This window comes from Protopterus annectens, chromosome 4.part0 (assembly GCF_019279795.1).
Source record: "Protopterus annectens isolate FY-2018-M chromosome 4.part0, PAN1.0, whole genome shotgun sequence".
Classification (NCBI taxonomy): Eukaryota; Metazoa; Chordata; order Ceratodontiformes; family Protopteridae; genus Protopterus; species Protopterus annectens.
Genome location: NC_056733.1, coordinates 288,035,046 through 288,062,499, shown reverse-complemented (window position 1 = coordinate 288,062,499; position 27,454 = coordinate 288,035,046). Strand labels below are relative to the sequence as shown.

Genomic DNA, 27,454 nt, shown 5'->3' with positions numbered 1-27,454 from the left:
TGCACAGATGTCGACGTTCTCCATACTGAGTGCTTCGAGCGCGTGCATTTTGAGATTTAAACTCCTGGTGTTGAGTAGCATAACCTTTCGTTTTTTGTTAATTGTGCTGGTTATGGAGATGGGTTTGACTTTTGACCCTTGCCTAAAAAAGGCACTATGGAGGCAGCAAGAGCCTTGGCCAGTATTCGAAAGCCTAGGGGTGACAGGTGCAAGCCGTCTCTTGTGAAGCAATGTGGCTTGTCGAGCATGTCGTCACATGCTAACAGACACTGGATCCCTTTTGAATGACACCAGAAGCTTAGCCAATTATTGAAATTGATCATTTTTTCTTTATACTGAGATATTATTTTTGGTGAGGGCAGGATACCACTCAGGGTCATACCAGCCTGGGCTTGCATGATCAGAGAGCTCTTCCATGTCTCTTTTTCATGTAGTCCAGGGAGGTACATCTCAGGTCATTCACACCAACATGAACAATGACAGAGTCATATTTGTACTTGTTCTGGAGTGACCCGAGTGCTAGTGTTATGTTGTGGATTTTGGCTTCCAACAGGCAGCTAACAGTAACCTATCCAGCCTAGTGAGTGGGACGTCAGTGTGCCTGATTATAGAGTCACCTATTACTAGTCAGTTAGGTATGTTATGTCACCTTAAGGGCTGTGATTGTGCGGCACACTGATTTTGTGTTTTATGTGTTGTCTGGTTTGTAATGGGAGGTGCAGGTTATTTGGGTGTCTGCTTTGGTGGTCTCTGATGCTTTTGCAGGTTTTTATTTAGAGCCTCTGAGTATGATTTTGTGTAGTTTTTTGCCAGTGCTGGTTTAGTAGGTCTGTGTGTGGCTGGAGGTGTGGTGCAAGTGTTCACCTTCTCCTCTTTACTGTCTGTTCCAGTCTTTGGTGGAGACAGCTTAGCCTCCAGTTTGGCTGTATAATTGCATCTCTTGCATATGTTAGTGTTTTATAGTAGGAGGCGAGGGTTGTCTGTGTACACGAGGCAGTTGTAACATTGCCTCAGGATACTCAGATTCACCAGCTGAACTGAAGAGTACACTTGAAATTGTCCTTTGGTCATGCCTGAATAGTAGGTTGAGCTGCTTAGTCGCTTGGTTGGTGAGGGGTGAATAAAGAGCCTTGCCCTGCTGGGCAATCAAGTGTCAGGGTATATTAGTGCTTGCTATTAGGTCTGAGCAAGTGCTGGGCTGTAGGATGGTTTTTGAGTGCTTAGGTTGAGAGTTAGACTAGTTTCAAGGGAAAAACTAAAGAGGAGACTTCGTGGAGCTAGGAATAATTTAATCCTAGCTGTCCAGTGCACAAAACTGTGCAAACTCTGTTTTTATAGCAGGGAAATGAAAGAGAGAGCAATTAGCCCAAAATGGCCAATAAACTACTAACTTCTGGGCTGGAACCACTCCTCCAGGGACAGATAGGCTGCTCAAAGCTCTCCTCTCTCACAGGTGAACAGAGAAACTTCCTTCTATCCAAGTAAGGTATGGGCAACTGAGTAACCTGTGACACAGCCCTGAATTCAGCACTAGCCTGAAAACTGGACTATACTAGCTTAGATAGGCAGGAAACAAGGAATTATTTTTTTGTTTTTTTGAAAAGATAAGACAAAAACAGTAAAAAAAAAAATACACTTAAAACAGCTTTAAACGACTGCAAATGATCAGAAAAAGCTATCTCACTTTAGTGTGTAGCCTACAACGGTTAAACAAATTATTTAAACAAAAAATTACTTTTTAAAAGTGCAGGCAGTCAAATAAGTACAATATGTGAAAAAAAGCAAGCTTTTGAATCGCAATAAATGCTGAAAAATCTGTGTTTAGGCAGAAAACAGTTAAGTACAGCAAGAAAGTACAGAAAGCTGATACTTAATCACTCCAAAGTCTCTCTTCTAAGCTAGAAGGCTTGTATCAGTTTAAGGCTTTCTAGTTCTTCCCAGTAGGTTAGTTACAGGAAAGATGGGAAACGAGCGCAGATGTGGTCTTTTAAACCAGAAAGTTGAAAGAGATGGACAAACTGTCCAAATGGTCAATAATAAACTACAATTTCTGGGCCAAGAACCACTCCTCTTGTGGTAGACAGGCTTACCTAGTGCTTACCACTCCCACTGATAAGCTAGAAGGCTTTTCTCCAATACAGAAAGGCTTGCAGGGCTCAGAAGCTTACTAACAATCCTGGATACAGCAACTCTGTAACCAGACTAGGCTAGTTATAGGAATGTGGGAGGGAAACAGCGCAAGTGTGGCTTTTAAACCAGAAAGTTGAAAGTGATGGAAAAAACTGCCCAGATGACCAGTAGCTACAATTTCTGGGCCAGGGACCACTCCTCTTGTGGTAGATAGGTTACCTAATGCTTACCACTCCCATTGATAAGCTAGAAGGCTTCCCTCCAACTTGGAAAGGCTTGGGGGCTCCGAAGCTTACAAAGAGTCCTGGATACAGCAAATCTGTACCTGGACTAGACTAGTAACAGGAAAGGCAGGAAACAAGCGCAAACACAAGCTTTTAAATCAGAAGATTGAAAGAGATGGAAAAGCTTCCCAAACGGCCAATAAACTATAATGTCTGGGCCAGAAACCACTCCTCCTGTGGTAGATAGGTTACCTAGTGCTTACCACTCCCACTGTTGAGCTAGAAGGCTTCTTTCCAACACAGAAGGGCTTGGGGGGCTCAGAAGCTTACCAACAGTCCTGGACTACAGTAAAGGTGGGGACCTAGCGCAAATGCGGGCTTTTAAACCAGAAAGTAGAAAGAGATGGAAAAACTGCCCAAACAACCAATGAACTACAATTTCTGGGCCAAAACCCACTCTTCCCGTGGTAGATAGGCTACCTAGTGCTTAACACTCCCACTGATAAGCTGGAAGGCTTCCCTCCAACACAGAAAGTCTTGGGGGCTTAGAAGCTTACTAACAGTCCTGGATACAGCAAGTCTGTATCTGGACTAGACTCGTTACAGGAAAGGTAGGAAACAAGCCTAGAATTTTTATTTTTTTTTTTTTACCGAAAAGCAGCTAAAACAGCAGTAAATACAATTCAAATTTCAATGCAAGCTAGCACACTTGCGTGTGTAGCAGTATTACAGCAAATACAGTTTAAATAAATGCAATTAAATTAACAAATGACTAAAAAACAAGTGCAGAAGGCAGTAAATTAGAAGGCTACTAACAAGCAGTAATAAGTGTAGAGTAAGAGAAACTGAACAGATAGCATGCAGAACAGCAACTAAGACAGTTGCAGTAAGAGCAGCTGAATAAAATATGCATATATTTTATTTATTTATTGAGGGAGGGAACAGAGCAGGATTAAGAGGCTACAGGGGTTGTCCTTCCCTTATGCTCTGTTTGTACACAGAAGTGCCCGAAATCAGAATATGTTCTCACTGCACTCAGTTGAGCGAGCAAATGAGATGGGCCCAGATGGAGTATCCAAATACAAATTTACAAGAGGGGCGGGCAGTTTCTAAGCCACGAACATTAACACCACAACAAGAACAGGGAGGGTGGGTCGGGAACTAACTGTAGTGACACAGCCACAACTTGCAGTTGAGTTAATATTCACTGAGAAACTGGAGTAAATAAATTAAATGCAGAACTATATGAAAAAGAGCAGATAAAAGCAAATTCATCTTCATCCGTGTAATGATAAAAATTTGTGTTTTTTTTTTCTTTCAAACATTGTGTAGCTAAATTTCACAACAGTTTGTTTTCTTATTGTAGGCCAGTTGTATATATTGTAAATAGTTTATTAGAAATGTATTCATTAGATTTATAATCTCTATATAAATAGTCGACAATTAATAAAATTATTTGAGTAAAAAAAAAAAAAAAAAGATGCAGTGTAGTGTACTCTGCATAACTGGATATGTAAAAGTGAAGTATTTGTGCTCATGGGACCATGCAATGGTGGAGGAGCAAATAGTACTAAAGAGCTGTTAGTAATCATTTGAGTCTGCAAGCACTTCATTTTGGATCATTGCTTAATCTTTGCTCGCTGTGTGTACCAAAGCATTAACACCAGATCAGATGCCTTGTATAAAGATGCTTTTGTCTCCCTCCACCTCCACTGTAAAAAAAAAAAAAAAAAAAAAAAAAAAAAAATATATATATATATATATATATATATATATATATATATATATATATATACCCGCATCAGTGTACTTGTGATGTGATGTTCTTCATAGGTTCCCTGCAGATATAATCCCTGTAGTGAAAACCAGCAAAAACATTTTTTTTGTATAGGAACAAGGCCGTCTCACATGCACTGCTAGAACAAACATTGCCTCATCCTTTCTGCTTCACTTCTGTATGCATCTCTTATCCATATAAATCTGAAAGGTACTCAAAAATTTAAACTACGTCAATACTACAATAAAGTGCCAGCATTTACTGCAAACTATCCTTATAAGTTCCATAATTGCCTGACCCTTAAACAGGTTCATTGGACCAAACTAGCACACTAATATATTGTCAAGTAGTCAAAGCCTATAATCTTCTCTATAAACCGGAAAAGTGGCCTACATTTGAAGAATGCACTCCAGCAGTACTCTCCAACTAGAGGTTAACATTGAAAGGAGAAACTATTGCTAATCACAAGCAAGTCTGGCAGCATTATTGGTGATGCACTGTATTCTAACAGTTTCTCAAATCTCTCAAAACTCTGTAACGCCTCCCCTTTCCCTTGAAACAAATAGTTTTTTTTTAAATCCCAACTAAAACAATACCTGATGGATTTGTTTATTGCTTTTTATTGTTTCCATCTTCATACCTGTATATCCTCACTCAAAAGATGTTCATCACAAGTGATGGTTATCACAATGCCACTTTTTTCTCCATGGTATAACCTTTTATTTTTCTTTATTCTCATAGCCTTTCTTGTATAGGTACACTGTCAAAGTCAGTCACCATCTAGTAAGATTTCTGAAATGCTTCTCTTTGTGTAATACTACTTCCTTAAAGTTGATAAATTTGAGAACACACAACCAACAACTCTACTTCCTGTTACTGCAGTTCATTTCTCTTGCTAGAATTATTTGATTTCTTAGAGATAGTTATTGAATTGGTTTTCATGTAAGTCTTTAGATTATATGATTTTCTTTTTATTGTTGATATTGCTATTACCCAATGTATGTTACAAGTTTTGCAAAATGAATATGCTACAGTTTTTCTTTTTGGAGTTTTTCTCCCAGGGTCTCCACAGAAAAGGGGCTTTTGCTTAGTCAGAATTTCCTGGTAAACAAATACTGTTAGCAAATCCACAGATAGAAAATGAGGGTTGTATGACCTTCCAGCCCGAATTACAGAGCTTTCCTTGAGCAACTACTTACCTGATGTTGGTCTTATGGGTTGTTTATAAGGAGGAGACACAGTGTGCCATTATTTGGCTCTTTTGCAGAACAAGTGGTCAGTCACCAGTTAGCTGCCTTTCTGATCCCTTCTGGGCAACTTCCAGGAAACAATACATAACCAATTTGGTAACTTTTAATTGGCTTTAAACTGTTACTGTTTTGTCTGTCTGATTGTTGTTACTGAATTTGATTAGAAATAAGAAAACTATTTTTTTGACTTTTGGAAATTATGGACCTTGAAAATTTTAGAAAATGTAATTTTCTGAAGGAGTATTCAACGAAAGTGCACAAGATGTCCACTTAGTGTCTGTTCTTGGAGAACACCAGGTTTTATTTATTTATTGCATTTAACTGGGAAAGACTACTGGGCCTAGGCAAGCCCATTTTCAATAGAGGCTCGGGGAGAAAAGCTCCACATAACATTAACAGTACATACATGAAAAAGCACAATATGCAGTATATATGCAGTCTCCATGCATAGAAATAAATATTAAACACAATGGTACAAGTTATTTGCAAACATTACACATCAACATTGAATACAATTTGATCACAGAGGATGGAGTTAGTCAGGTAGGGTGGCAGTTTTGATTAGTTTTGTAGGCATAAGCAGTTGAATTCAGCAAGTCAGAGAGAGCTCCTAAGTCGTTATATTGTAGAGGGATATAGTAGTGGATCAGGTGTTTGGTACTATTTTGGCACAAGTACATTGCCAGAGAGAAGAGAGGTGTGATCTGAGAGGCTTTTAAAGAGAGCAGGATTACTGATTGTTCTGACAGAAGGTGGGAGGGCATTCCATAGTTTTGTGACAGTAAGAGTGCAGCATTTGACCAGCTACAAAGTTAGTTTTTTCAATTTTCAGCATCATTGTGTTTTTAGATCTTGCTGGCCTGTTAGAGTGGTATGTAGTCAATAAGGAGGAGAGGGAGTGGCATATGAGTTTGTGCAGTGGTTAATTGTGAATAAGTGAGGTAGTCTGGTAGTTTGAGCCAGTTTAGCTGTTTTGGAGATGAGCAGTGGTGTGCTGAGTTTTTGGAATTTGTTACAAATTTGGTAGTCTTGTTGTAACAGGAGTCTAGTTTGGTTTTCAGGGAGGACTGGATATTGGTGAGGATTGGGGCACCGTATAGTAGTGATGGTAGCAAGAAGGATGATGCTAGAGCTTTTTTAGCAGTAATATTAAGGTCGTATTTGTGTCTGTAGAGGGCACCTAATTTTTGATTTTTTTTTTTTGATGTCACTATGGATATGGAGGTTGAATGTTAGATTTTCATCAGTAATAACTCCTAGCAGTTTGGTACTTGGAATGACGTCAGTGAGAGTTTTATTATGGAATTGGACAGAAAAAAATCATTCTTGTTCTGAACAGTAGTTTTTTTTGGGGCAGGGGTATTGGAAGTTTGGTTTTATTGGGATGTAGCGCGAGATGGTTGTTTGACATCCAAGTTTCGGTTGAAATGAAAGCATTTTGGGTAAGACGCTGTAACTCAGATATAGATTTGGCAGTACAGATGATTGTAGAATCATCTACGTATTGGATAACTGTGCCATGGGTAAGGGTGGTTTGGAAGTTGTTAATGAATATATTGAAAAGGAGGGGACCTAGTATAGATTCTTGAGGTACACCTATGTTTGTGCTGAGAAAAGGTGAGGAGTGTTACCATTTGGTGGATTGTTGCCTATTGGTGCGATAGTCTGAGAACCAGTTTAAGGTATGGGGTGAGAGACCTAAGTTGGTGAGTTTTGTGAACAGAAAGGTATGTGAAACCATGTTGAAGGACTTAGAGAGGTCTAGGAACAGTGAGGAGACTATAACCGCCATTGCGAGCCCTGTTTACTGTGTCCATAAAGGATATGAGAGCAGTGCCGGTACTATGACCTGGCCTGAAGCCGTGCTGTGTGGGGGAAAGTATCTGGTTTTGGACAAGATAGTTAAGAAGTTGAGTGTGAATACATTTTTCTAATATTTTAGAGATGGGAGAGAGGATAGCAATGGGTCATAAATTAGAGATAGCAGAGTTGTTGCCACCTTTATGGAGTGGAAGAACAGATGCTTTCTTCCATATGTTTGGTATATTGGACTCCTGAATAGATCTGTTGAGGAGTATGCTGATAGGATAGGCAATGGAGTTTGCAGATGTTTGTAGAAAGGTAAATTGTCTGGTGTGTTAGTACAAGGTTTGAGTGTATGAAGCAGTTTTTTTTTTGTGATAGTTGGTATAGGTAAGAATGAGAATAGAAGAGTTTGAAGTCAGAGGTTCAGGTGGGCAGGGGTCTATAGATGGGAAGGTAGTGGTGAGTTTAGCTATGGTGTCAATAAAATATGAATTGAAGAGCAAGGCTATCTCTGAGAGTTTTATCTGGATTAGGGCAAGGATTGTTATTTTTACCTAGATGGAGTAGGGAATTGATGTGCTCCAAAATTTCTTTTGGTTTAGTTTGTGTTGATCTTGAAGGCTTGGGCAGTGTTTTTTATTTTTAATTACTAGTCGTTTTGCCTGGTTGTGTAATTGTTTATATTGATTGAGGTTGTAAGGATTTTTATTTTTTTCCTGGTTTTCCAAGCTTTATCCCTAGCAGACATAATTTGCTTTGTGTGTTTGGTAAGCCAGGTTGCCTGTTTAGTTTTTACTCTTTTAGGCGATATGGGGCTAAACTATTTAAAATTCTAAGAAATGTTGAATTGAAGAATTCAACAGGCTCATGGAGAGGGAGATGTTTGAGTGGGATCCAGTTGATCCTTTGTAAAACACACTACTGTGCTTAAAGGGACAGTCTCAGGGATTTTTTGTTTTGATTCAGCCTTTGTTTACATTTCAGGTTTGCCTTTCTGAGCATGCTCACCTTTGGCTGATGGGTGTGGGGGAAGAGTGCCTGAAGGAAGTTTCAAAGGTGTTAGCAAAATTCCATCTCAAACTGCAGTTGTACTGACAACAGCTCTCCATGTGAGCCATCCATTAGTTTCTCCTTCTTCTTTCAGCATTTCCCGGTTAGGGGTCACCACAGCTGATCACCTGTCCGTTCATGATTGGCAGTGGAGTTTTACAGTGTTGAGTTGCCAGCCCAACCTTCCACAGAAGGCACACACATGCACACACTCATGCCTAGGGCCAATTTAGAGTTTCCAATCCGCCTACAGCATGTCTTTGGGATGTGGGAGGAAACTTACATGACCACAGGAAGGACATGCAGACTCCGCACTGAAGGCACCCCAGCCGAGGATTGAACCGGATTACCTCTTCCTGTGAAGCGGCAATGCTAACCACTTCACCACTGAGTAGTGTGGCCGCCCATGTGAGCCATTCATTAGTTTAATGTGTGCTTTTTTACCCATTGAGAAAAGTAGCCTTTCAGGTATTTTATGACCTGACTGCTGCTACTCTAGAAAGCATATCCATATGCAATGCTTTTAAAACATTAGTAAACAGTTTTTTATTTCTTTCATTTCATATTTTATTCTGTGGTGATTGTGAATCTTGGCCATCTACAACAATTTTATGACATGGTTTCTACCTGTAGAAAGCATCTGAGTCAGGCAAACAATAGTGGAAACCATATTTCTCTTTCTTTCATGTTTTTACTGTATTCTGATTTTTGAATACTATCCTGGTGTAGTGACTTTCTGAACTGCTAGTAATTCCATAGAAAGCAAGTGTGTGACAGAAGGTTGGAGCATTAGTAGACACACTCTTCTGTTCTTTTTCCAGTGTTTAGTTTGATATGTTCTGATTTCCGAATACTAACTATTAGCCAAATGCATTGTTTTTATTTGAGCGGGCTGCTTTTACATCTGTAGAAGCATGAGTGATGCAAATTTTAAAAATTAGTATACACTGATGTCCCTTTTCCCTGACACAGCTTTCTTTATTTTAAATATGAACCAGGAGCTGGAGGCATAGTTCCCCAAGCCAATGTAAGGTGGAGAGTAACACTGATCCAATGATTAGTTTATCCTGGGAGCTGAAACAAGACTGGAACTGTGGGTTTACAGGATATTTAAATGTAAAATGACACTGTGGATGGGAATGAAAGGGATGTGTTGAAGTGAGTGCGACTTCTGTCAGCTTAACTTAGACCCTAATTTTAAACACTGTGATTGTCCCTTTAAAAAAACAAAAGACCTGAACCCTCAGGACCTACTAGGATCAGAAAAAAATATAGAAGTCTTGGTCTGGACCAGGCAAACCTTCTGTTTGTGGCCTCCAACCAAGAAAGGCATACAAGACAAAGCAGCCTAAGACAATTCCATATGGAGTCCCCTTCCTGTTACCCATTCGAGTGCTGCTTCAGAAGTCTGTGATGGAAGTTGCCAGTCTCTGAGCACTGACAACAGATGTTCACCATGTGTAGGTTCTAGTCCATCTTCATTGAGTTGACTATTGGACCTTTATCAAGTCTTCTTGTTCATGATTGGAGAGAGTCTAATATCCTGGTGGCCCTTGCAGGGCTGTATTTGGTCCTCTGTCTTCTGGATAGAGCAGATGCCCTGCTCAGAGCAGTGGACATCTCTGTGCTCTTGTAAAGAGAGTTTTGTTGAAATTGTACCCAGTTGGTGATGAACAGAGTTTCTGCCTGCTTGATGCACCATTTGAAAGGTAAGTTCTGCCAGGGTTCTTAATTTTTGCAGTATATCTTCCTAGTTTGCAGAGTGTCAGGATGTAAAAAAAAAAAAACGTAAAACTCAGTTTGTTTCATCACTGATTATGCAGCAAAGACATAAAATGAGAAGCTGTACCAAAACTGTATATTTTTTTTTTAAGTAAAAAGGCAGCAGAGTTCAGAGTGTGCAACTCCCCCCCCCCCCCATACACTCACTTGCAGCACTTTGAGCTGCTTAGACTGCTACTTCCTGCCAAGTGCTATGCTACCCTGTTTGTGACTACAGCGTTGTGGTTATTTAATCAACCTTGTTTTGCAGGACTTGTACTTAGTATCAAAATGGGGGTAGGGATTTGCCTAAAACTGAAACTTTCCCAATATTGACTAATTTCAAGATACCCCTTTGGATTTCAAGTGTTTTTCTCTAGAAAAACAGCTCATCAATTGATCCAGTCTACACTTTCTTCTGTGGATGTGTGATGGATTGTTGGCAAGCTGTGTAGCAGTGAAGAAAATGTTTACTTGTACTGCAGAGGAGAGGAGCAACAGTCTTCCTAGAGTCACTGAGCTCATGCCTATACATATTGCCTGTTTATTTTTTGCAACTGTTAAATTGACATAAAAGTCGATGGTATAGTTACTGTGTTTGTGGATTGGGGGAAAACAGATAACTAAGTCATTGTATCAGTAATCACAGGAAAAACAGCTGTTGAACACTTTTTTTCTTATGGCATCTGTTCAAATCATTCTACGTTTTTGTGAATATTTAATTTTCAAACTATTTTACTTGATTTAGATAACTTTATCTAGTATGTCTGTTTAATTTATGTAAGGGATTTGTACAAACTGATGAATGGGACCTGTTGCCATTTGCCTTTTGAAAAGAGGGACTGCTTTTCTGTAGTTTCCATAAGGCACTAATATAGCTGGCCCATCTAAGAGGGCACAGCAATTATGTATTGTGTGTGCCCGCTTAGCCTGGTTACTGGCAGCATGTTAGTGCAGAAGCACAAAGAGGTAGTGGCACTGAAAATGGATTATTAGCCCCTTTTTGGAAAACATTGTGCATATTTGTGAAACGCAAACTAAATTTAGCTAAGGAAAAGTTATTGTTGGTGAGAGAGCACTGAAAGATAGCATTTATATCACGTTATCGAAAGATGAAAATAGTGAACGCTATTTCATCGGCCCCAAAACATCTAAACATGAAAATATTGAACATTCAGAACAGCAAATTTTTTCCCATGGAAAAAATTTGCTGCTCCGAAACACACAAACACAAAACAAGCACATCAAAAAACCGCAACCACACACACAAACTTAAATTCCTACATCTAACGCTACACTAAACTAAACATACACTACTGTCTACCCACTTACCTTAACCCAAACCCTAAGGTCTGTCACTATCTCACATGCACCTAACCCGTGCCCTAACTCTAACTCACTTAACCCGCCTCTAACCTTAACGTACAAACAATCGCACACTTACCTGAACCCAACCCGTAACTTTCCACCACAGTGCTAAGAATAGCGAAGCCACAGAAATGGCCAACTAAATTCTTTCCCTAGGAAAGAATTCACTGTTCTGCAGCTTCGCTATTCTTAGCGTTCGCTGAATAGTGTTCGATATCAGAACATTCGAAGTTTTAATACTTCAATGTTCTGATATAGACCCGAAAGATACTGGGCTGCAAATGAAGTGTGCATACTCCTAGGAAGCCAGTGTTCATAACTCTGCTCTGCAGTGTTCAGTATGAAGCTTATTTGGATATGGCCAAACTGATTATAGCTTAAGACAGCAATGCTAATTTTTTATGCTTTCCTAAGGTTGACCATCTCATGTGTAAACGTTATTATCAGCTGTTATGTTTTTGAGTTATCCCTGACACTGGGGGCCCTTTCTCTTCTTTTCTGTGATTGGGATTCTTTCCTTTTAAGGGAAGGAGAGGAATCTGCAAGCACCTTCAACACAGGGTGTGATAAACTCTGACTTATCTTTCTTGTCCTTACTCTGCATCCCCAGAGGTGCAGAGCCTCTCTCTACTTTGCATAGACCTGGTGGGCGAATGAGGGCTTCCACATTTTAATTGAAGAGGCCTTCATTATAAGACTAGTAATGAGGAGGCCTATATTCAAGCCCCCTGTTCAGTTGAGCTCATCTCCTCCTTTAAGGTTCCCTTTTTTGATGTTTGAGAAGTCTCCTTAGGAAGGCAGTTTTTGTGTCTATCACTTGATAGGTGGTGGATATCGGTGTCCAGTGAGACACTGTTCCTTGGCAGTCTGGACAGACTGAGTTTCTGCTTGGTTCCAGTCCCCTTTGAGGGTTCACCCTTCTCCACTTTAGGGTCTCATGGTCTCCTTTCAATCTTTGAATAGGCTGTGTTGGTTCAGATCTACTCTGGGATGGAAGCATCGTTGACTAGGAGGAAAAGTTTCCTGATGCTTCCCTTGGTATGTCCTTCTGCATAAGATGGGGCTTCTCATGAAGGAAATCTAGGATTGAAATCTATTCACTGTAGTAGTCCCATCAAGCTTCTGCTCCAAGAGCTGTCTCTTTGCTCTGAGAGTTTCAAATTTCTTGGTCTGGAAAAGAAACTGAACTTCCTTATGCAGGGGATGGTCTTAATTTCTATGTTCTGCACATATTTCTGGATTTGCCCCTTTTTAGGTGGTACAGCAGCTCCTCTGTTCTGCAGATGCCCCATGGGCCATATCTTGTTGTTCTGTTCCCATAGACAATTGCTGGATGCTGTGTTTTGATCCAGGTTTGGCAATAGCACCACTGGAATTTAGGAATAAGCCTTCACTTAACTCTCTCTCCATATAGTACATAGTGGATGTTAATGTGGGAGTTAGGGAAGACTGCTCACTTATGTCTCCTTTTTTCATGGACTATAGAGTCCTTGCTTTGGGAGCTTACCCAGCCTGACTTGGTTGTTTGATCTTGGAGATTCCTGATGGTCAGTAGTGAGGTTGTTTACACCTATTCATTTTGAGGCTGCTACTGGGCTCTTTCCAGGTTTCTTTTTTCAGGTGATGTAGACCCTGTGGGAGAAGTGTTACAATTACCGTCTCCTTTCTTTGGGAGAGGTGTGCTTGAGCCCATCTGATGGTTGGGTCTCAAATGTGCTGGTGCCAGTAGAGAGCAGCCATTTGATCCCTGAAAGAAATATGATCCTTCCCTCCTTTGGTTTAGTAGTTGGGCAGGGGAGTGGTCAAGTACTTGTGGTGTTAAATCCCATTCCTTGTGAGATCTTTATTACAATTGGTAAAGTTCCATCGTGTCATCCATATTGTAAGCCCAGGTTTTAGGGAATAGATGAATCCTGGGCACTTGCCTCTTTCCACTTAATATGGGGTTCCCTTCCTTGACCATAAAGCATTTGCTGTAATGCTTTTAGTCAAGACCTTCCTTAGCAAAATGGTAAACATGTCAGCAGGGGTGGCTTTGAACCACGGTCAAGTCACCTAATGGCCCTTCAGGTATGGTGTTTTGGGAGGAGGGAGCAGGTCTACCATCCTGGACATTGCCTTGAAGTCTTTTGTATGGTTTATAGCCCTTAGCTGGGTATGGTTTAGTTTTATTGTCCTGTGTGGTTCCTGTCCAAGTTTCCCAATGAAAGAACAGGACCGAGTCCTAGTGCAGATTTGGTGGGACCCTACATGGAGAGGGGATTTTCCTGTCATGTTTCTGAAGAACTTTCCTTGCTCTTTCATAGAGTTGGGGTTGCTTATGGGCCCCAGAACACACTTTCCAGCTTCATATTTTGAGTTCTTTCATTCCTCTGTACAGTGTGACACAGCTCCCCTTTTGGTTAAGTTTTTTAGTGCTTGCATGGATGGTGGTTGATGCCTCCATCTCTCCTTCTCCTCCTCTTTGTTTTAGGGAGATTCTTGATATTGCTGTCTTTCTCTCCGAGTCGAAGAAAACTAGAATGATCCTGTAGACAGCCACGGATATCTGCAGAGTTTACCAAGCAAGGGGAGAGAAATGGAAGTAGATTTCCTGGTCTTTCTTCTGTATCACACATGTACACTCTCATGCCTAGAGATGATTTTGCTTCCTAATATGTTATTTCTCAGTATTGTCGTGAAATGCTTCCAAATATGTTATTATTTCTCAGTACAATTGTGCTAAATTTCCCTTTAGTCTGTATCACGTATTAATTTAATATTTAGACTGTATTCACTCTAGTTTTTGCTTTATTATTTGCAAATTGTTTTTTCTTGTATGTTTAACTTCTGTATAATGGTATAATTTGTACATCTGTTATGAATAAACTACTGTAACCTACTTAGTTTTGGAGCTTTTCTCCCCAGGACTCCATTGAAAATGGGTTCATTTGGCCCAATGGACTATCCTGGCAAACCAACTGCAAATAAATAAATAAATTTTGAGTCCCCAGTTCACCCCTTTTTCCTAACACCCTGAAAAGAGGAGGAGGAATTTAGAGACTCAGTGGGCCTCACTTCCCATAATTTGCACTGCTTGTTAGAGGGAGGTTGATTCACTTTGCTGTTATGTGTTTCATCTGTTGTTTTCACTTCCCCACTGTCGTAGCTGGGGGGAGTATCCTTTGTCTTTCACAGTTTAGGAGTTAGTTCCTCTATCCATGAATGTTCATATTCTAGCAGGGACCTAGTCTCCCCTCTTTGAGTAGAGGTATGCCTGAGCCTATCTTATGGTTGGTCTGCAAAGATGTTTGTGACTGTGGAAAGCATCCCTTTTGTTTCCTGAAAAAAATGAAACCCTGCCCTTTGGCTTCTTAGCTGTGAAGGGGAGTGGTCAGGTACTTCTGTTGTGAGGAGAGGCAACTTCCTGCATTGTTTTGACTTCTCTGCAATGTTAGTTGGCATAACCACGTAACACAGATAGTTTATATCCAAATTTAGGTCCCTTGTCTTGCACCCCTGTTTTCCAACCTTCTCAGCAGGTTTCCCAGTGTTCAGCCTTCTTTCTAATCCTGGTGTTGATCTTTGGCTCTTTCTATTCTTATGGCCTTACTGAGTGGGATTCTATCTGGTATTAGGAACCATCTTCAGAGGTCCCTGATGGTAGTTGTAACAGATGTGTTCTGACAGGGTTCCTATTAGGAAGTCAACAGCTTAGGTTGTCGAATCCCTAAAGATCGACAACTAACTGTCGAAATCTAAAAATTGCGAACAGCCACATACGCAAATTCTTTCCTCAGGAAATAATTTGCATGGCTATCAGGGATTTGCCCTTTTCCCAATATAGAGCAATCTCGGAGTTGGTATATTTAGTTAGGGGTGTGTGTGTGCGTGTGTGTGTGTGGGGGGGGGGTGAATCCCCCCACTTTGTTTGGGTTTACTAGTTTGTTGTGTGACGGCCTAGCAAATTCTTTCCCGAGGAAAGAATGGCCGTTCGATGTTTAGATTTTGACGCTTAGGTGTCGATCTTTAGGGATTCGATAACCTAAGCTGTCGACTTTCTAATATAGAGGCGTTCTGACATTATCAACTGATTTATGAAAAGACGCATTCTTAATGGGACAGAGATGCTTTCCCTTTATCCCTCATGCAGGAGCTCTCCAGCCATATCATGCAGTTGTCATACCTGGAAGTTGCAAATATATTGCTTCCTAGCAAATGCAAATCAAGAAAAACAATGCCTAATTGCATTCCAGGAATGTGCTTGCTGGCGGGAAGACATGAATAAGCATATGATGTTCATCGTGTTTATCTCTCGTTTACTGTGTACCCTAGACATGTCAGTAATCTTTTTACAAACCCCAGATGCTGTAGTAGAATGTCCTTCTTCTCTGCTTGAATAAGGCAGTCGTCCAAGTAAGGATATATTTGTATTCCTCTTTGTCTGCAAAATGCAATTACTGGTAGCCAGGCACTTTGTGAAGACCCTGGGCGCAGTAGATAAGCCGTCATTATATTATTAAATCTTCTGCCAAAGTAATGAAATGCAAAATCGTACCGATGCTTAATAGTGCGTTGGTTAAATTTAGCACAAAACCGACAACTAGCAACGCTATGGTCAGGGCCTAGGCAAGGAATACAGTAAGAATGAAAATCCTTATGAGGTATTTACTTCCCACATGAAATACAGTTATTAACTTTTTCTGACATCGGTCTGGAGCAAGAAAAAAGTTTCACCAATGGGGTACTTAGCTTTAATGAAGACTTCGGATCTGAAAGTCGAATTTGAAAACTTCAGGAGTCGGCCGACCGGTACTTGCAAACTGCTTTTGCTTCGGGCATCGCGCGGCACGAAAGACTGAAGAAAATGGCGTCGGCTGCATCTTATATACCCCTGGCGCACTGACATCAGGGAAGAGGCGACAGCAACCGACGCCGGACCTAGACTTTGGAATTCAGGCTGACTGCGGGTAGCCTGCCAGCAGGATAACCCAATTGTAATGACTGCAACAGTGAATACACTCGAACAATTACATTTATGGTAGGTACACAACTGTACTCCCTGCACAAGCTCTTTAGTCATTATGTTGTCACAATGATCAAAGACAATGACAAATGTCAAATAAGAGAACATCTGAAAAAAAGTGCTGCCAAATTCTTGATAGGCCATAATGTTAGCCAGTTAACAATTTGGATTTTTATACTTTTTATAACTCCATTGTCTGCTTAGCATCAAATGGTTTTATTCCTCACTGAGGCGAGAGCAGTCCATGGTGTGACTGTCATTCAGGCAATCATAAGGGATATTTTTTGCCCTTTTAGACAATTCTGATAGTATAAGTTATGGTACGTTTAGGTTTGAACCCCACCCCTGGTAGGAAACATGCTACACAAGTCACTGTAGGGAGCCACTGTGCAGTGCTCTTGCAGGTGCACGCACATTGCCTTTGTGGCCAAATGTGGGTCTCAGAACTGTCATTGCAATATTGCTTCTCTGAGGGATTATGGCATTGTATATCTAATTTCATCCCTCACCCTATTACGGGTTGCCATGCCTGCACTCTTTGCCAGCACTAAAAGATGCCTGAGCTACTAATCAAACTCTGGTTTTCCTGGGTCATAGTCAGGGCTTTATATCTGAGCACAGCATAGCTGACTGGTGGTGGTGGGGGGGTCTACATACACTAGCTGATATGGTAAGAATGGATGTATTATATGCTTTAATACTGATCTCCAGAATATGTATTTTGTAAAATTATACACAAAAATAGTACATTTTATCTGGGAAGTTTACAGTTTTTAAAAACATATTTATGTCCAGTTGTTTACAGGGAAGATACGTTCCTTTTCAGCAGAGGCACAGGGAGAAAAGTTCATAAAAATCGTACATAAATAACATACAGAATATTCTGGCAAAATTTAGCAGCATTACATAAAAAGTTCTGTGAGAATTATTCACAGTAGTACGTATTCAATATGCAGAATGTTCAGGTAACATTAGCAGCATTGCACACAAAGTAGGAATGACTAAGGCAGATAATTATGAAATAAACAAGTATATTTGCAGCATCCTAATCAACACTGGGTGCAGTTAAGTAGTAGTACATTAAGGCAGGTATAATTATGTTATCATTAGTACTCTTCAAGAAAAATCTTGATGATTGGATGGGAAATAGGAAATTCACCCCAGGGATCACTTCTGTGGCTCTGCTTGAGAGTGGCACAAGAAAATAATTTTCTTGGGTGGCAAAAGCCAGGGAACCTTTTTGGCTGGGCTTGTATAGGCCCTAGGGCCAATAGCCTAGTACCTACCAATGAACCTATGATTACATTGTTGTAATTACCGATATGCTTATTAGGGGTAATATACAATTATCAGTCATGGGAGGGATAAGGCCAATCTATAACCAAATGGGGATAGGTTATTTCAAGTGTAGAAAAAGGGAAATTAGCTAGGCTTAAAATGGCCTGCAAAGGGCAGCTAACCCAGTGCCTGCCGATATATATATATATATATATATATATATATATATATATATATATATATATATATATATATATATATATATATATATATATATATATATATATATATGTAGTTCATAGTTTAGTACTAAGCTAACTGCCCTTGCGAGCCATTTTAAGCCTAGCCAGTTATCCCTTATGAGACTCAAAGCCTGCACCTTGTGTTTGTAAGGCAAACACCTTAACCATTAGGCCACCCCCATATATATATATATATATATATATATATATATATATATATATATATATAATATATTTTATATGTATATTATATATATACATATATATATATATATATATATATATATATATATATATATATATATATATATATATATATATATATATATATATATATATATATATATATATATATATATATATATATACATATATATATATGTAATATATATATATCTATATATATAATGTACGTATATCTATATATAAAATTTTACCTTTGGAATACCAGGGGCGTAGCCAGGAATCAAGCAGGAACAGTTTTAATTATCTATATTGCTGAGGTATCCAACTGGAAGGAGAATCGAGTTCCAGGATTCTGAATTGCAATTGGAGTAAAGATTAAGGTTTTTATGTTAAGAATGTACACAATAACCCGTTTATGGTTCTATATTAAAAGCCCAAAATCTTGAAGCTTACCAGATCAAACACAAATGCTTGAATCTTTTAAATTCGAAAAGCAAAATAAAAAAACACGTTTTGCAGGGGGGAACAAGCCCTCCAGCATCCCCCCATGTGAGGGGTGCCCCTAATATTTGCATGTTCACAGTGGAGAAAGCATCAGTCCCCCAATCTCCAGAGTGCTGCAATCCCACACAGTTGAGTTTCTGGCAAAAAGAAACACTGTTGCATTTGCTGGTTTGAGCATACAAGATTTGAGCATTTGTGCTCGATCTTGTAAGTTTTGAACTTTTCAGAACTAAAGCATTTAAATGGGAGCCACCATTTACACACTTTTCTGGAGAAATAACCATCATAGGGCAGTATAAGCCCATCTGATGGTTGGTGCTCAAATGTGGTGTTGTCAGTGGAGAACTGACCGTTTGCTTATTAAAAGTATGAAACTTTCCTCCTTTGACTCATTATAAAGGCAGAAGAGTGGTTACGTATTTCTCTTGATGGGTTGCATCTCATTCCTTGTGAGATTTGTATCACAATTGGTTAAGATTCCTGGGACCGTGTATGTCGTCAGCCCATGTTTAAGGACATTGATAATCCTTGGGCACTTGTCTTTTGCCACTTTGTTACTGCGTCACTTACCTGGCCAGAAGGTGTTTAGTTGTTAAGCTTTCAGTCAGCATAATGTTAATATGGCATAATGGTAAACATATCAGCTGGGGAGGCTGTGAACCATAGGCAAGTCCCCTACTGGCCCTTGCAGGTATGGTACTTTGGGAGGATGGAGCAAGTATACTGCTCTGAGCATTACTTTGAAGTCACTTTTGTATGGCTTGCGGCCTGTGATTTAGCATGGTCTAGTTCTAGCGTCCTGTGTGGTTCTTTTCCAAGTTTCCCAGTGGAAGGGCAGAACTGAATCCTAGTGCTTGTTTGTGAGGGACTGTACATGGAGAGGGTAGTGTCCCTTCATCCTTTCCAGTAGAATCTTCTTTGTCTCTTGCTCATGATTGGGGTTGATTATGGACTCCCAGGACTAACTTTTCAGCTTCATATTTTGAGTTCCTTCATGCCTGTGTACAGCATGGCATAGCTTTCCTTTTGGTCACTTTCATAGTGCCTGCATGTGTGGTGGTTGATGGCCCTATCTCCCTTTCTCCTCCTATTTGCTCTAGGGGTGTTCTTGATATTGCTGCCTTTCATGCTGACTCACAGAGGACTCCTTGTGTGACCCTGCTGATAGCCACTGATATCTGCAGAGTTTACAAAGTAAAGGGGGAAATGGAACTAGTTTGCCTAGCCTTTGTTCTATATCACACAATCAGGCACTCGCACACCTAGTGCTATAGGCCCTTTTTACTTGGCACCCTAAATAGGGGAGAGGGCATGGTAGAAGAATCACTGGGCCATGCTTCCTGGAATTTGTGCTGCCTGTTGGAGGGATGTTAATTCACTTCTCCATTATGTGATTAGACTGCTACTCCCACCTGCCCACTCTCACAGCTGGGGTAGTGTCTTTTTGTCTTCGAGTGTAGGTGATGGTTCTTCTGTCTCTGAGCTTTCGTGGTCTAGCAGGGCTTTGGTCTGATTTATTCTGTTTGGGAGGGTCTGTTTCCTGCATTCTTTTGACCTACTCTGCAAGGTTAGCTGGCACAACCACTCACTACAAAGAATTTTATAGCCAATTTAACTTCCTTATTTTGCAACCTTGCAATCAAGCCTTGTCAGTAAGCTTCCTAGAGTACCACCTTCTTTCTGATCCTGGTTTTGCTCTTTGACTCTTTCTGTTCTTATGGTTTTACTGGATGGGATTTTCTCCAGTATTAGGATCCATCGTGGAGGGTCCATGATGTTGCATATAAGAGATGTGTTCTCACATTATTAACTGGTTTACAAAAAGGCCCATTCGTAATGAGACAGATGTGCTTTCCCTTCATCCCCATGCTGGAGGCCAAGCTCTCCAACTGCATTTTACTGTAGACATCTCTGAAAGCTAGTGAAATACTTGCAAGTATACCACTTCTTAGCAAATTCAAATAAAGAAAAACAATGATTAACTGCATTCCAAGAACGTGCTTGCTTACTGGCGGGTAGCTGTGAAGTGATGTGTGCTTCTACACAAGCGCTCACTTATGTAGTCATCTCATTTTGACTCTATGTTCATGACCTGTATCAATCAAGTGTGAAAACTTCTGAACAGTTAGTCTGGTAACCTGACCTCATGGAGTTTTTTTTTACTTTTTGTAACCACAGCACCTGAGGAACATCAAGTGGCTGACGCAGCTCATTTGTTCCTCATTGTTGGAATCAGAGCAGTCTGCAATCTGGCTGTCATTCAGGTAGTATGAATCAGGGCATGTTTAGGTCTCAACTCCACCCCTGGCATAGAATGTGACACAGAAGTCTCTACAGGAATCACTGTGCATAGATACATATTATATACTTAATACTGAGCACCAGAAATGTGTATTTTGTAAAATTTATATGGTCACCATTTGAAATGTCAGGACCCACTAGAGAGAGAGAGAGAGTCCCAAAACGTGAAGACTGAATGGCCAGAAAAACTGACATATACTAAATCCAGGATGGTCATTTCTTGGAATATCCCCTTTTCTCTGAGGTATGGCGATCTCAGACTGGGTGTGTATGGGTTTGGGGGGTGTGGGGTACTTGCCTCCTTCAAAATAAAAAGAAGTTTAAAGTTGATGAGCTATCTTCACTTTTCTCCTGGCTTTTTGGTCTTTTTTGTGGCTTCTTGGCACTCAGTATTTTGTGTCAGCATTTCAATAGTAAGCCGTTTATACGCTACAAAAAAATTATATGAATTTACAGTAATTAAAACTCAAAAGTTTTTTTATGTTACGAATGTACCACATAACAAATTTGCATAAGTTTTTGGAGAAATGCCCAACACAGGGCATTATGAGTAATGCTACTTGACTTCATGTTGCATTAGGATTGTAAGATGGCCAAGAAGTGCTTTAGACAAAGATGGACCAAAAAAGTGTATCTGGGCTATTTCATCAGAAATGATCCTTCATTTTGGGTATTTGAGATGTGGAGGTCTTTATATTGATATATATAAGGGTGTGAGGAATAAATGGTGTGTGGGAGATTTACATCATGTTAAGTTCTGATATTTATTTGTGAAGATGTTATACTTGTTTTTGTAGATTGGAAGAGGGCATTTGCAGTTGAGGTATACATTTTTGAACTGTCCCCAATCCATGATTTTACAGTGCAGTGACTGCACTGTTCATCTCCCGTTGATTGAGTACATTGGCTTCAGTGTAGCTCTGAATCAAACTGTACGGCACTTGTCAGTTTTCTAATTAGTGACAATAATGGTAAAGTTAGTGATACATAATGCAAGTTGTTAACAGCAGTTCAGAAATGTAAAGGAGGTGTCCTAATAAATAAAAACATATGCCACAGTCTATTTAATTTTATTTGCTTATTTGTTTTGTTTGTTTGTGTTTTTGATCAGGTTACCTTGGAAACTACAATTGGCAACAATAACCCAGCTCTGTGGAAGTATGTCCAGCCTGAGGGTACTGTGCTGGAGTGGATCCGTAATATGGTAGCAAACAGGCTAGCCAGTACTGGCTCTGAATGGGCTTCTGTCTTCAAGCGTTTCAACAGTGGAACGTAAGTAGTCTTCTTCTTTCGGCATTTCCCAGTTAGGGGTCGCCACAGCGGATCACCTGTCCACTCATGATTGGCAGTGGAGTTTTACAGTGTCGGGTTGCCAGCCCGGCACCCATCCTTCCACAGAAGGCACACACACACACACACACACACACACACACACACACACACTAGGGCCAATTTAGTGTGTCCAATCCACCTGCAGCATGTCTTTGGGATGTGGGAGGAAACGGGAGCACCCGGAGGAAACCCATGCAACCACAGGAAGGACATGCCGACTCTGCACAGAAGGCACCCCAGCCGAGGATTGAACCAGAGAACCCCTTGCTGTGAGGCGACAATGCTTACCACTGCACCACCGTGACTGCCCAAAAGTGGAACGTAAGTAAAGAGCATTATTTTGTTTGAAACTTGCTTGGAACTTCTCCAGTATATATAAATGTTTTCAGAATAATTCTGCTTCAGTAGTATCGCTTAGATTATTTAGTAGTAGTTAGCTTGTGGCTTTTTTCCCTTCAAACCTTATCTATGTAACCTAGTCTGCAGTTTAATCCGGGCATTCGAACTTCTCCACTTCTCTCTCAGTAGCTCATTAAGTTTTACAGTTTAATTTCCAGCTTGTATTTCATCTGGTATATGCTGCTTGGCCTGGACTGTAATGTGCTACTGAACCCAGAATTTTTCTCTAGGTACATACACAGGTAAAAAACGCACTCTCCAAAACTAAGAATACAGCATCCATGGGACCAGATGACATTGTGGGCTGTGTACTACATGAACTACAGAATGAACTGGCACCTCTCACCTAAGTGTCATGTTTAATCATACCCTCACCTCAGGCTTCATGCCCACTGAGTGGCGCACAGCTACAGTTATCCCACTCCAGAAGGAGGGATCCCCCTTGGATTCCGGGAACTACCACCCCATCAGTCTTGACAAGCCTGATCTGCAAGACCATGGCACGTATTATCATGGAACTTATAAACAAAGACATTGGCAACCTTCAAACACTGGACCCCACCCAGTTTGGGTTTGTGAAGCGCCGATCTGGTCTCCTGAACCTGATTGACTTCTTCAAATCAGTCTCCAGAGCCATGGACGGAGGGTAAGGCGGTCCACACAGCCTATCTGGACCTCGCCAAGGCCTTTGCCACCATCCCCCACTCTGGAATCATAGATAAAATTACTAAGCTGGGCATTAATCCGTATGTCACTCGATGGGTTGCCAACTGGCTTATTGACAGAGCCCACACTAAAAGTAGCCGACTCCAAATCCAGCTCCAGACAAGTGGAGTACCTCAGGGTTCAGTCCTGGGGCCGCTCTTGTTTGGCATCTACTGCTCTGAAGTACAGGCCAACACTAAGGGACTCTGACTAGCAAAGTTCGCAGATGACTGCAAACTGGGAGCCATTATTGAATCCCCAAATGATGTGGATATCCTACAAAAGGGCCTTACAGAAACAGATGCTTGATGCCAGAGCCATGGGCTCAAGCTCAATGCTAAGAAATGTATAGTTATCCCCTTTGGGAAAAAAAACATGTACCCATGAATTACCACATAGGTGGCAGTACACTAAACACCAAAAGTGTGGTAAGAGACGTAGGGACACAGGTGGACAGTGGTTTCACCTTCGATAACCACATTGCCACAGTCAGGAAATCCTATGTGGCACACCTCATCACTAAGGGCTTTTCATCCAGAAAAAAGGAGGTAATTGTCCCACTGTACTCATCAGACCCATTATAGAATACAACGCCCCATTTGGTATGTACCTCTCAAGACATCTGCAACAACTGGAAAGGCCTCAGAAATACCTCATTAAAAGAATCACAGGCCCAAAGCAGATGCCCTGTGCTGACTGCCTTAAAAAAACTCCAGCTATACTCTGTTGCATATCGTCTACTCAGAGACTATCTCTGCTTAACATACAAGTTTATGTCAAACCCAGAGCTGTTGGACATGCTCCACGTAAAGAAATCCCAATCCCTCAGAGCCACATGCTCCAGGGATCTAAACCTTGTCATCACAATAAACAAAACATGCTGGAGGGATAGGTTCCTGATCCAGAGACTCCCCAGACTCTGGAATAGACTGCCCATACATGTCAAGCAGAGCGCCTCTTTGGCACTCTTCAAAAGGAACCTTGATGATTGGATGGGAGAGAGGAAATTCACCCCGGAGATCACGTCACCCCGGAGATCACGTCAGTCGCCCTGCTAAACAGAGGTCCAGGGAAGTAAATAGTGTGGGAAGAAATAGCCAGTGAATTGTTATGGCTAGGCTTGTATTTAATTGTTAAGGTCGATAGCCTTGTACCAACCTATGAACATGTGCAGCCCTCTCTTGTCAAATTTTATTGCCCATGTTAAATAATTTTTTTGAGTGACTGGCTGAATGTATTTTTCTACTCTCGCTGTTTGACAGTAATCTACTTGCCCTTAGCAGTCTTCTAACAAAGGGGAGGGACACTGAAAACATGTTTGTGTTTAAAATAATATGCTGCATATACTGAACAATACTCTGAACACATGTTTGAAATAAATTGTTGTGAATAATAGACAGCATCTCTGAAAGCTCTCTATTGCATCTTGAAAAGACTGCAGTATCAACCATCCTCAGAGTAAATAATTCTCTTATTGATGTGTAACTGCAGACTGTTGAACTCACTGTTAAAATATTCCTTGATTATGTTTAAGGAAGATGTTAGGCTCACACCCTTGCTTGCTGTATATACTAACACTGAGGTCACTGTACGTCAGAGTAGGGAGAGTCCACCAAGATACCACATTAGACTTGCTTTACATCAGTGTCATCATTCATTCTTCGGGTTCTGGTTACTGTTCTTACAGTTACAACAGGTTTTAGCTTGTTTATTGAATGAAAACTGAATGAGCTTGTTTGACAGCTTATTCTTATACTTTTTAATACAAGTTAAAATATTCTTCCTGAAGAATAAAATTTACAGTTGCACAACCGTAATGCCTGTGGTGTGGCAACATAACTAATGTTCTGTTTCATCCTCTGCTGTTAAGGTGTGCCTGCTGCACTTTAATGTGTAGTTAAAATGAACCAGAACCAAATGGTGCGGTAACGAAGCTTTGACACTAAATGGAACTGTTCAGCATCCACCTTTGCTGCCTAGTCAATCACATTTTTTTTGCCAAATTAGGTAAATTGATATAATTGTTTTGTAAGCTTCTCAGTCTAAAAAGTTTAGTCAGAGTGTAAAATATAAAATGTGTAGTTTAATTTTTCTCTGCTTGGGAGAGTTATCTATATCTGTTAGCAAAACGTTTTTAGATGTTCAAAAGTGCATATGATAAATTCCAGTGTATTCCTAATTCCACTGTTGCATATTCAGTGGGACTGGTAGTGGTATCTCGGTATTTGTAAAGGAGTGCCGAAAAACTGTAAGCTAAAAATTGTATAAATAAAACATTTTAAAATATAACTTTAATTTAAGCACAAAAGCACATAAACGCACACATTAAAACTAGCGTTTTCGTTTGAATCACTTCATCAGATGTGGGTCAGAGAACAATTGATGCCTTTTATAATCCTCTAGGAGGTTAATTATCCAATAAAAACTATCCAATTTAAAACATCCTTAATCCTCATGAATATTCATGTTAAAACCTTGCATGCAGAAAAAAACACTACTAACCCTAAAACTTTGTATAAAATGTTCATAAATATTAAAAAACATGATATACATTTTACAAACTTAAAAAATACATCACATGAATTTATAAAACCATAAAATGCTTAAATATCTTGGATAACTTAAGTAACTTAAATAAAACCATTTGTATTAAAATAAAAGTAAAATGTTTTTTAGCACACTCTAGTGGTTAAAATTAAAATTGCATTAAAATGTGAAAGAAAAGGAAAAGCATCAAATACACATGAGCAAGCTAGTACCTTGTTATATAATCCTATAATTTAGCTGCCCTTAGTTTCAACAGGGGTACAAGAGAGATATTCTCATATAAACCTGGAGGAGATGTAGCTTGAAGTGTTATTTGCCACCTGAGCTCTTTATATTCTATTTTCTCTTCCCTTTGTCCCCTTCTCTCATCTTTTTTGACCCCTTCCAGCGCAAAGAAGGAATAATTAGCACTGACACATATTAAAGAATGTTTAAAAAGGGCATTTGTTTCCTTCCTGTTTTGCATATCATATAGATGTTCGTATATCCTCCTTTTTAGCTTACGTTCAGTTTTGCCCACGTAAAAAGAATAACATAACTCACATAGAGCTAAATAAATAAGGCCATTTGAGTCGCAGTTAAAATATCCTTTACTACTTAAAACCACATTTCTACTGTTTAAAATGACTTCTTCCTTATTCATTATAAACCTACATTGTGAACATCGCCCACGGTTGTAGGTACCAACTTTCTTCCTTCCATTTGCCTCTTTTTGTCATTTTCTAAGGCAATTTTCACACTTTGTGAGTTTTTATATACAAATTTCAGCTCTGTTTTGGTTATTTGTTCCAAGTCAGTGAGATTTTTGAATTTCTCCCATCACTGATAATTCTCCTTACTAATCCACTGCTAGCATTGTATTCTAGCACCATTGCTTTACTAAATTGGTTCTGCTGTGAGGAGTCAGTACTATGGTTCTCAACTAAAGGGCTGACCAAGGATAAGTTTGTATTTGTCATTTCTATCTTCCTGTACTTGTTTTGTAATTTCTTCAAGGAACTCTTTTGGATAGCCCCTTGCTGAAAGCAATCCCTTGAGAAAATTGCACTCATTCACAAAGTCCTTGGTGTCAGAGGTCATACGACTTGCCCTTACATACTGCCCTTTTACTATATTTCTCTTGTAATGAGCAGGATGAGCGCTGTTCTAGTGCAAATATGAGTTTGTAAAAGTGTTTTTTATGCACCTTTGAATTGAACCCGTTACTTTCTTTATGTATTTCTCTAAGTATTGTAGTTTTTCGTCAGAAACGTTGAAGGTGAATTTGAGAAATGGGGTGGTGGTATGTAAAAAAAAATCAACAAATTCCTGAATTCTATTCTTAATGTCCACCCAAAAAATGCAGATGTCATCCAGGAACCTTTTGTAAAGGCTCCAGCAATCTTTATATATGGAGTCCAGAACATATTTTTCTTCCCATTTAACTAAAATTAAATTAGCGAAGGTGGGTATGCATGCAGCTCCCATCGCCACCCCTCTAACCTGTTGGTACAATTCTCCTTTGAAATAAATGAAATTGTATTTTAAAACTAATTCCATCAGGTTAAGGTACACCAACCTATCTGCTTGTGACATTTCTGTTTCCTCAA

At 39.9% G+C, this 27,454-nt stretch overlaps 1 protein-coding gene across 1 annotated transcript in view; it reads left to right on the top strand.

Moving 5' to 3' along the window:
- Positions 1-27,454, top strand: part of PLBD2 (phospholipase B domain containing 2) — a 634,614-nt gene that overhangs the window by 383,019 nt on the left and 224,141 nt on the right. Inside the window, exon 7 of the mRNA XM_044068270.1 lies at positions 21,994-22,154. Within this exon, the coding sequence (XP_043924205.1) occupies positions 21,994-22,154 (161 nt within the window). The remainder of the gene's footprint in view (positions 1-21,993; positions 22,155-27,454) is intronic.